Genomic DNA, 11,263 nt, shown 5'->3' with positions numbered 1-11,263 from the left:
CAAATACACAAAAATCCTAAAATTCCTTCCAAAAAATATCAATGGAGTTTTTTAAGTCGACCATGTACAAATGATCAAATTCTTCAAATAAGATGACCTATTACATTTGAGTTGCAAGCTCACCTTTTAAGAGACAAATTTAGATGTAATCGACACATTTTCACATCATTGGACAAAAACTTCCTAAAGGCATATTTTATTTTAAGTTTTGGGAAGTGAAATAGATTAGAGGTAGCAATTTTAAATTAGGCTTCACCTTCGTCCTTCGGTTTGGTTGAGATTGAATCTCTTTCAGGCCTCCTCTGCTTTTTTCGACTTCTTTTTCTGTGGTTTGGAGACACCATCATCCTTTGGTTTGGTTGAGATTGAATCTCTTTTAAGCTTGCGTTTTTTCAACTTCTTTTTCTGCTGCTCGGTGTCACCTTCGTCCTTTGGTTTGTTTCGGATTGGATCTCCTTCAGGCCTCTGTTTTTTCGACTTCTTTTTCTGCAGCTCGGAGTCACCATCGCCCTTTGGTTTGGTCACGATTGAATCTCTTTTAGGCCTGCGTTTTTTTGACTTCTTTTTCGGCTGCTCGGTGTCACCATCATCCTTTGGTTTGTTCGAGATTGAATCTCTTTTCGGCCTATGTTTTTTCCACTTCTTTTTCTGCAGCTCAGTTATCCAAGATGGAACTTCACAGCCTGAAGCTGACATCACATTGGCAATATTTCGCAGAAATGGAATGTCCTCGTCTGTATAAAATGTAATGGCTTCTCCACTCCTCCCTGCTCTGCCAGAACGGCCTGTTCAAAGATGCAAATTAGCCTCAGCCGAATCATATAGAGTATGAATCTTTCAACATTCTTTTAAGGATTAAACACAAGGTTCATTGTCAAGTAAGCTGAAGAATGTTAAGGAACATACCAATCCGGTGAATGTATGCAGAGGCAGAATCTGGAAAGTCATAATTGATTACACAGTTAACCCCTTTGAAATCCATTCCTCGAGCAATTACATCAGTGGCAATTAACACCCAAGTTTTTCCAGCTCTGAAGTCGTAAACAACATTTTCCCGCTGCATTCAAGAAAGAATATCAGACATAGAAAGACTCGAAACATTTCTAGTCCATGTGTCCCTCGAATAGATTTTTGTATACATCTATGAGTTTCTAGATCAGCTTACGTGCACCTAAACTATTCTCACCGGAACATAACTTGACCATACTATATTTGGTTGCAAAGGTCATTAGTAAGATATTAGATAGGTGGCTACCATGAGTTGAACTCATTCTCACTAAGCCCTTTATTATTTACATTGCCCTATTTTATCACTAGGCCATCCTATGGTAGTTCCCTTGTATAGACCCCTTATAATTATATAATAAGTGATGAATAAATAAAAAGTAGAAGAAAGTTCATATTTTCAGCAATTGCTCACTAAACAAACTCAGGTCTAGAACAATAAAAGAGGTAAGAACAAAAAACTTTTTAGCATTTTGTTTTACGTTCTATCTTTTAGGAGGGCAAGGCCCCACATAGGAGTACAATGATTAATATCGTGTTCTTCGTTATATGGCTTCACGAAAGGTTGTTAAGGATTTAAAGCTGTTACGCATTGTTATTGTTTCGGACTCCAATCTAGACTTGCACGAGTAGTATGCTTAGCAGATGATGATGAAATGATTACCTCTATCTCTGATAAGTCAGAATGGATGACATTCACTTTGATATTCTCAAATGCCAGTTCGCCATAAAGATCTTTTGCCCGCTCCTTGCTTTGCACAAAGATCAGTACTGGTGGATTCAAACTCTGTTAAGCACAAAAGCAACAAAGTCAATGCATTGTCTAGTAAGATCAAAATAACAAATACTGTCAAAAGATTGTCAGATAAGTATACTACTAGATACAGGAATTAGATCCAAGCTGACATTTCATGCCATGAATGAATGATAAAAAGGATTTTTGTTCATGATAAAAGATAAGCTCTTCACTTTCTACTCAAAGAAAACGTTCAATATTACAATTTACATGTAACGAACCTCTGAAAAACTTTGACGAAGTGCAAGAAGTTTCCCTTCTTCACTTCCGGCAAAAACCAACTTTTGCTTGACAGTTTCAGAAGCGGTATTCCTATTGACGTATCAGAAATACAGGAGTTATTTTCTCAAAACATAGAAGAATATCATGTGAATTGATGATCTTGGGATGAGCGTGATAGTAGTGAACTTACTTCCTACCAACAATAACCCGAACAGCATCATGCATTACTGAGCGAGCAAGATCCTCAACAAAGTCAGGTAAAGTAGCACTAAACAATGAGCGAACTATTGAAGGATTGGAGCATGCTTTTACAATGGTGTCGATCTGTTTTAACAAGCCAAGCTCAAATAACTTATCAGATTCGTCCAGAACAAGGTGCTCCACCCTGAAAAACAACGAACCCTGTATGAGGAGATGAGTTATATTTAGGCTGGTCTTGTATTGACAACATGCTGATACCCCTAGTCAACACCTACCTACTGAGGTCAATTTTCTTTTTCCGAATAGCAAGTCTTAACCTAAGTGGAGTGGATATGAGTACATCACATGAGAACTTTGAGAAATCAGCATGTCTAATAACTTCTTTTGTAACCAACTTGATAGAGAATTTTTTCCCTTTAGCCAATTTTTTGCACTCCCTTGTTGTCTGAGATGCTAATTCTCGTGTTGGACAAAGTATAACCGCACGGATGCCTTCCTTTGATGGATCCTGGTAAAAAAAAGAAAAGAAAAAAAAAAAAAAAAAAACTAAGATTAGAACAGAACACCATTCAAGAAATATAAAAATGGCACTTAAAAGACTATACCTTCAGTTTCATAAGCACAGGGCACAGAAAAGCCAGGGTTTTTCCAGAACCAGTAGGGGCACAAGCAAAGCATTCACGGCCCTATAAAGGAAAACGTTGATCAGAAAGAAAAAAAAAACAACTAAAACCAAACAGTATACCAAAATAGTCGACCTAAAAACCCAGTTCTTATCAGGTTACAACAATAGATCCTATCTTTTTCTCAATACATTGGAACAGAACTCCTGAAAGATGAAGTTTACTCCACATAGTAAGATAGTAATGGAAGATCATACGGATAAGAGGACTGGAATAGCCTGCCTTTGAATTGGTGTTGGCTCTTTAAACCCAAGTTCTACAAGATTATGCAGTATGTATGGGTCGCATTCATATCTGCAAGCAAAACATACAATTATCATTCTTCAGTCATACTTATCAGAACCTATAAGGGGAAAAGATATTTAGAATTGCAAAAACAAAAAAAAAAAAAAATCACCATTGACGTATGAACACAGAAAACCATCCAGCTAGTATAGAATTTAGTACCTTGTGCTCAACTCTGCAAAATTCTGAAGTGGCGATGGAACATTGTTCCCAGAGACATGAATGTTATACTTCTTCCGGAAAAGCGCATCTCTCTATGTTCATCGAAGAAATATGGAATGAACGATGGACAGAGACCAAGTGGTACATAAGTTAAAACCAAACTTCACAAAAAGAAACAATGGAAGTACAAAAGAAGTAATTAGTACCTCAAGTTTCCGATGAAATTCCTTCCTCTCTTCGGAAGGATCGTTTTCAGATGGATGATTTTCCTCATTCACTGAAGCAGCTACAGATAGTTTTGAATCCTTGAAGACGCTGAACCCCTCCACCGATTCTACATAAGAAAAAAAAAAAAAAAGAGTTTAAGCTCAACGGCTTACAATGACGCGATTGGCCACAAGCAATTCAAAGCATTCGGCAATATACCCGTAGCCGCTGATTTCCTCTTCCTCTTCCTCTTCTCCGAAGGCGTTGAATCCTCAATTACTTCGAAATCACTATTAGCAATGGAACTCAAACCTTCGATTCCATTATCACTTTCTTTTTTGCCCTGTTAAAACGACAAAGTTGAATTACCTCACAGAATCCTTCAATTTTCTCATTATAAATAAAACAGTCAACAACGCAGCTACAGACGTTTACCTCGAACCTAGAGAAATCTGCGGCGAACCTCTTCTTGTCAAAATGAATGCCGGCGAACAAGAAAGAAGCCCCCTTCTCCATTACAATGGGCTAACAAATCTGCGTCTCTCAGGAATATTGTATTCTCCTTTAAACTTTCAGAAACTTGAATCCCTAAATTCAGCTACCGACCTAGATTATCTCCCTTTGATCGTCGGCTTCAAAACCCTAGCAAAACAGGGCCGTGAATTTGATCGTCGGCGCCAAAACCCTAAGGATTTTAATATACCCTTCCTCTTTCATAGTTAAAACCTTTCCCTTTTTTTTTTTTTTTTTTTTTTTTTTTCGCTTAGAACTCAAAATTAGGGTTCCAACAAAATTGAATTATCCGTAAAATTGCTGGTTTAATTAAATATGATTAATGTGATTAATCTTAGCATTGTATAATTTTACATTATTAGTCACAGAGATTATATTATCTTAACCAATCGGTTAATTTTTTTTTCATCGTAGTACACGTAAAGTGAATAGATCCAAAACCAACCAATCGATTAATTTTTTTTATTTATTATAGTACACATAAAGTGAATAGATTCAAAACTTGTGAAATCCCGAGAGAGCAACAAAACATTACGAAAAACTCTCTCAAGTTGACACATTTGGGAACAATATCTGCTAACAACGAGCACTTTGTTATAAAACTTCTTAGTCTTGGTCGAAGATTTTTAGCTAATTGAATGATACCCTAATAATACTCGATAAGTTCAAAACTAATTTTGAGCTGAAAATTCGAAATAAAATATAAATCCTAAAATTAAAAATTCAAATAGTATAGTAAAAATTTAACATACCTCACCCAAGAAGAATCCATAAACCATCGGTTCTATAACCTATTGTGAAAAAAGAAGAGTTCAATTGAGATGACAAGGGACTTCAAAATCCCATGTCAACTACACACAATTTTGCAAACCATTTCCCTCCTAATAAACACTTTTCAACACATGCCCTGGTCAACCTCATCAGAAAACTTGCAAATAAAAAATGATGATATTACACAAAGCTCAATTCCATCTTCCTCCCTGGGATGATGGATTTCATAAAGTAGCTGATAGATGGAGCGAAAAGCGCTCGATAATGACCAAGTACGTAATTGTGATTATGAAAACAGTGAGCCTAAATCTTAAAAACCACGAATTGCCTACTCACCGAGACCATAGTCCTCGCCGAAGTACATGTCGACCAGACGATTTGCCATATTTCTTAAGTCTTCGTTTTCATGAAACTGAAATCTCTCCATCGCTTCTATGCCATCCTCCCGCTCAACCAGCCTTGGGCCCTCCCCATTTGGCATGCCTCTTAATACCTTTGGATAGACAACAAGAAAATGCATGATCATTATGGAGTAGAACAAGGACTTTTCTAGAAGTCCTCTTCAATATTAACGCTGCCTTTGATAACTATTCGGTTTTTTAAAATCGTGTTCGTTTTCTCATCATTTTGGAAACTTTTTTTTTTTTTCATTTTCAAAAACTTATGTAAAAAGTTCATAACCAAACAATAACAAAGAGGAGGACTCAAATCTCTAACCACCGAGTCGAGGACACCAATTGAACGGACGCCACCAACTAGATGGATCTTAAGAGAATAGTAAGAAACACATATAAAAGAGACGAGCTATGGGGCCAAATGCTTCCCTTCTTTCCTAGCTCCGCCCCGAAAAGACGGTCAACGTCCTCAGTTTGAAGAAAAAGGTGACCCACAGGATTTAGTTACGTGAGGGAAAGAAGAGATGCTTTCTATTTCTAACCCAGCAAAGCCCAACAATTGTGACAAATAACAAACTAGAAGAACACCAATTTGAACACTGTACATGAACAGATATACTCACCAGCTCCAAGAATTGAAATCCTAGCCTTGCAGCCTCCGTGTCAGCAGATCTTACCAAGTCAATGAAACCCGGAAGGCATCCTTTGCCAACAAGAGAAACCAAGTTCTCAACAAGCAATTTTGGTTTTCCTTCTCCACTTTCATCAGGCGCAGCGCAGAGATTTCCCAGTACATATGCTACTTCCTTTCGTACATCAAATGGTGCGGATGAAAGAAGGCGTATTAACAAGGGTACTGCATCACTCATATATATCAATTGCTTGTGCTCCATCGAGCCCGCAGCAATGTTAGATAATACCCAAGATGCTTCCTGCACGTTATGGTAGGGATTCAGATAAGAAACTCAAAAGTCCAGAAACTGTGTGGAGATGGTAATATTTTACGAAGTAGTGAAATATACCTTCTTCAAAACTCGGTGTTCGCTTTTCAAGCATTTTATCAGGACTTCTAAAACACTACCTGAAAAAAAAAATTGTATTCTATTCAAATCTCACTAGTCACTATCATTATTTCCTCATTTGTGTTCATTGGAGTCTGAGTATTGTGATACCATCCTAGCAAGAGAAAAAAGTAAACCACTTGCCTGTAATTTCACGTCCAGGAATGAGAACATTACAAATTGTATGTGAATCCACAGCCAGAAGGTTGCCCAAACTTCGAAGCACCTATTTAAGACATCATTTTTCAGATAATCAAAAACCCACAAAATAATTTATCAAAAACATTGAATCGCTACAAAGGATATCCAACTAGAAGACAGTGTTAATGTATACTCTACACAGTGGATCTGAAAACAATAAGCAATTCAACTACAGCTTCAAAATCTTTTTCAGAAGAGGAAAACATAAGGAGGCATTCTCCTAGTAGCCATACCATGAAACATATGGAATCATTTATAAAGCTCTCATCAGGCAATTAACTTGATCCAGGCAAATTACATCATTTCTATGCTAAAGAAGAACCAAACGGAAAGGAAAATATCTGCAACTATGTTACTTACATAATCAATACAAATTATGACTCATTGATAATGGCCCTCACAAAACTAGAAGCATAATTTTTTTTTTTTTTTAATTTAAAACTACAACCATAATTAATCAGGAAAGAAAAGCTTGAAAGGGGGAGTCGTGGACAACTCAAGTTAGGCCATTGAAAGAGAAAAGGAGATAACCAACACCTTCACGAAAGTACGTTAGGCATCTCGTGATAATGCACGGTAAATTAGCCTGTAATCAGAAAAGTGAATACAGACATTGTTTGACATTACCGGAATAAGCAATTGCAAACTATTTGATGTTGATAATCTTTCTACAAGTAGTTGGAGAACCTCGCTCTTCACCAATATACTGGTAGCAACATTTGAGAGTGCTGAAAGATACACAATTACCCATGCAACTTCAGTTGCCAACTCATCATCCCTGCACTTTGTAAATTTGAATATAGTTAAAACCCTGTCCATCTAAACAATCTTAGAAATATTCCACAACAAAATAGCAGCAGTATTACCATTATATAAACAAGGTCTTGAGGACAGGATATCTTCTCTTGAGTTAGACAATTATAATGATTGCAAGGGAAATTTGCATGTTCCAAAATCTTATCTCTACCTAGGTTAGTGATAACTATCCTCCAGAAATGTAGATAACCATCGAAGATACAGTATCATTTTGCACAGAGACAGCTTAATGACAGAGAAAATAAGTCGAGATACATAAGAGGGACAAATCAATCATTATATTAAATCCATTTTTTTTTATCAAAATATATGAACCCCCAAATTGATAGCTACACTTACGCTTTTCCCAAGTGTCTAATAATTGCATCCAACACCCCATCAATTTTAATGAGTTCTGTAGCAGCCCTGGAATCCGGTCCCTACATGAGAAAACAGAAGAGGACATAGTTCGTGAATGACCTCATGTAGTTGCGCACAGAGAAGGCTTGTAATGCTAGTAATAGAAAACAAAAAACCTTAATTAAGTTGGATAGTGCCCAAGCAGCTGTTTTAACAGATGAACCTTTGTTTGGAAACAGCATTCTTGCAAGTGGCAGTAAAGCTCCTTGAGAAAGCAGAATATTCCTTAACTCCATTTCTTCACCAGCAACATTTCCCAATGCCCAAGCACACTGTTCTGCAACAAGCAGAGAACTTTTTTCTGCACAATAAAGTACAGTCAAAATGAAATAAAAGCTAGACAAAGCAAAGAATGAACCCAATTTTTCATAGCCTTGTAAATATTCAAAATTTTAAGAAACTACCTCGGCTACATTAAACTACACAAGCCAGTACAGACTAAGTCTGCCTGTTGCAGTTGGCCAACCAGTGATCAGATGCATATAACGGCAGGGCTAATAATCATACATAATAATGAGAACATACTTGCAGCACGTAATTGTAAGAGGAAGATTACAGTGAATCAAATAAACGGCTAATTTGAAAACCATAATTTGGAAACAAGATATGAGATGCCAGCTTTCATAAGAAGTAGGAAAAGAATATAATTGGTAATGTGAACCTCCAAGATGAGCAATGAGCAAGGGTAACGCTGGCAACAAAGATTTGGTCTCCTCAGGCCTCCCAGCTCCAATGTTCGTTAGGCACCAGGCTGCTTCAAGCAACTGCAGTGTAGAAGTAGAGTTTTTAAAAACAAATATTTGTCTACAAACAATCCGGTACTTTACAAGGCCAATAGAGATAATCCATGCAATCCATGCTGAATCGGCCATGTAAGTTCAACAGTCAATGAACATATATTCAACGACAATCAGATTCCAAAAACGACAATGACCACGTCCAGGATACACCAAGTAAAGAATCACTTATTCCATTTCCTTTTCAACTTGACATGATTGGACATAGCCTTATGAGAAAACTATATCGAGCATAATGAGTTGGACCTATAGTGCACTTAACTCAAACCAATCAAAGCACAATCTTAGACAAGCACAAGCTATTTCTGACCTGCTCATCAGGGGAACCGAATGAAAGACACTGCACCAACAGAGATACTGCTCCTGCTTTAAGAGCGGCTTCAACTGGAGGGAATTCTGATCTTGACAACAGGCGTCTTAGCTCACGAAGGGCATGAATTCTCTTCTGCATTGCACCTTTTCCCCTACAATTTAAAAAATAGCAAGACCTTAAAACCAATTTTATCAACATTTTAATTCATCAGTCATTTAAATAACAGTAGTGGAGAATGGTTCATTTAAAAACCACAAACAGAATTAAGAAATGCTTATCACTTACTGCATTATTGTTCACCATAGGATCAAACCATCTCCCCTTCACCTAAAACAAAGGGGATGAAAACGATCCTCGATGCTGTCCATTTCAACCTTCAATAATTTCTCAAACCAACATTTTGCCTATCCAAATCTTTGACGGCTTATGGGACAATAAGAGGTTTTTGTACTATTCCTTAAGACAAATGAACAGCATGTGAAAGTAAGACAATATTTGATGTGCTTTTCACAATTCAGTTCATTCTTTCTATATCTGAGATTCCGGTCACGATTACAAATGATTCCCCATCTTGGTGCCCATTCCAAGTATTGAGGAACGAAACCGCACCCATCGCCTTCAAGGGATGGTATAAATACTTCAGTTTTGCTTTTAAACACGAGAACCCTCAGAAAAAGCTAGATAGTGGCCGTACTTAATTTAACTCTGGAGCAATAATCTAGTTAAGGTACGCACACAAACTAGATGGTTAATTACATTAATCCAATATCACCAAGTAGGTATGCGAAAATAAACTACTTAATAGCACCTCATGGCTCTCAAATTCTTCATCCTACAGCAATTCTTCCCACTGGATAGTTAAGATAGTTGTGGCATGACAGGTAACCCAAGTATGATTTTCAAATATGAAACATGAGAGAAATTTTTTTCCTAAATCTGGGGATAAAACAAAGTTAAAAACCAACGTACTGGTATGCAACTGCAGATTTTAGCTCGTCCACTGCTGAAGAAGTTTGAACTTCCAAAATTGACACCTCTTCGTCCATGATCATTTCATTTTCGACAGCAACATCACCAATCCCGATTCTACAGATACGCTTCGCACGCATCAACGATTCTCTTCTTTCCTTCCCCACTGTAAGCGCATGCTGCCGTCTTCGATGAGCCGCAACATTCCCAACTGATAAACAGAATATAAATGCATTCTCAGCATTAGTTACGAACAAAGTTCTTCAAAATCAAAAACCATCTCCTACTGGACTGATTCTTTATGGATTATATATAAATTGCCTTCTAATCTCCTCTTTCTTTACTAATCATCCAAAAAGCAAACTAACATATCAAACGCAACAGCACTAAATTCAGTCGGCGGAAACAGCATCACTAATCTTCTTCACATTCGAACTCATAGCAGCAAAAAATCAATATGAATTCAAATATAGCAATCAATCCTTAAAAAGATAGCCAATAGAGTAAAATAACGTACCTGAAGACTTGATTGGATCTCTTCTTGCAGAAGCCAAGCACTCGTCAGCCATTGACGGGATGAATTTCCAGAGCAGAACTAACAAATGGATTGGAACTTTATCGAACTGTGACGCAATAGGAAATGTCCGAATGGAATTTTCGCGGGCCAAGTACCAAATGTCGCCGATTGCCGCCGCTATTTATTTGCTTTTGCAAATTGCCGAAATTATAAATGTCTCCCCAGAAGATTTGCTATTTACCTTGTTTTGCCATAGCAACTTTCCGATTCACAGTTTTATCCATTTTTCCCTTTTTTCTTCTTCTTTACTAAATTGCAAAATGCCCCCTCCGGTTTTTAAACGTCCAAATATAGGGCAAAACAAATTGCAAAAATAGCCCAAAGTTCTTATATTCGCATTTCTAGACCTCGTAATTACACGACTTTTTTTGTCTTTTTTTTTTTTAAATTAAATTTATAAATATTTATTGTACCTATGAATTTTTCTTTTTTCTTTATTTACTTTTTACAACCATGCATTTTAAAATTAAAATATATTTTTAAAATTTTAGTTTTGTAATTTTTTTTTAATTTATCAAAAAAAATAAAATAGTTATTAAACAATACATAAACTTTAAATTTTTAATTTGGACGAACACGACTCTCCAGAATGTATAATATTGTCTACTTTGAGCATAAGCTCTCATGGCTTCCCCAGAATGTCTCGTACCAATAGAGTTTGTATTCCTCACTTATAAACTCATGATCATTCATTAAATTATACGATATTTGAAAATGTTATTCAATGACAACGTACTTTTAAAACAACCATCACATATTATTACATGTTATGGTTGGACTATATTTATACTTATAAAATATGGTTCAATGTCACGTCCTACTTTTATTATAGGAGCAAAAAGTCAAATCTTAAATAATAGAGACATAATTATAAATATATATTTTAATTT

General features: G+C 36.5%; 2 protein-coding genes across 3 annotated transcripts; both read right to left on the bottom strand.

Annotated features, from left to right (window-relative positions):
- Positions 1 to 4: 4 nt before the first annotated feature.
- On the bottom strand, positions 5 to 4,283 carry LOC111800770 (P-loop containing nucleoside triphosphate hydrolases superfamily protein). Its single transcript, XM_023684611.2, has 12 exons — positions 3,997 to 4,283; positions 3,781 to 3,904; positions 3,561 to 3,688; positions 3,355 to 3,446; positions 3,105 to 3,201; positions 2,830 to 2,910; positions 2,500 to 2,732; positions 2,214 to 2,408; positions 2,023 to 2,113; positions 1,670 to 1,792; positions 907 to 1,057; positions 5 to 785 (listed from the first exon to the last, which is right to left on the bottom strand). The coding sequence occupies exons 1-12, from the start codon at positions 4,075 to 4,077 to the stop codon at positions 292 to 294; spliced, it is 1,890 nt and encodes a 629-aa protein (XP_023540379.2). The 5' UTR covers positions 4,078 to 4,283; the 3' UTR covers positions 5 to 291.
- Positions 4,284 to 4,839: 556 nt separating this feature from the next.
- Positions 4,840 to 10,516, bottom strand: LOC111801023 (importin subunit alpha-9). 2 transcript variants are annotated; one of them, XM_087126276.1, is made up of 11 exons: positions 10,314 to 10,516; positions 9,797 to 10,007; positions 8,825 to 8,978; positions 8,379 to 8,481; positions 7,834 to 8,018; positions 7,658 to 7,737; positions 7,130 to 7,280; positions 6,442 to 6,527; positions 6,263 to 6,317; positions 5,864 to 6,172; positions 4,840 to 5,338 (listed from the first exon to the last, which is right to left on the bottom strand). In XM_087126276.1, exons 1-11 carry the CDS (start codon positions 10,363 to 10,365, stop codon positions 5,174 to 5,176), a joined length of 1,551 nt encoding a protein of 516 aa, XP_086982402.1. In that variant the 5' UTR covers positions 10,366 to 10,516; the 3' UTR covers positions 4,840 to 5,173. The 2 variants fall into 2 exon arrangements, with proteins under 2 accessions (XP_086982402.1, XP_086982403.1); XM_087126277.1 differs by lacking the exons at positions 9,797 to 10,007; positions 10,314 to 10,516 and adding an exon at positions 9,113 to 9,738.
- Positions 10,517 to 11,263: the final 747 nt, after the last annotated feature.

The sequence above is a fragment of the Cucurbita pepo genome, chromosome 8 (assembly GCF_057944985.1).
Source record: "Cucurbita pepo subsp. pepo isolate OVF chromosome 8, ASM5794498v1, whole genome shotgun sequence".
NCBI lineage: Eukaryota > Viridiplantae > Streptophyta > Magnoliopsida > Cucurbitales > Cucurbitaceae > Cucurbita > Cucurbita pepo.
This window is presented reverse-complemented; position numbering and strand designations above follow the sequence as displayed.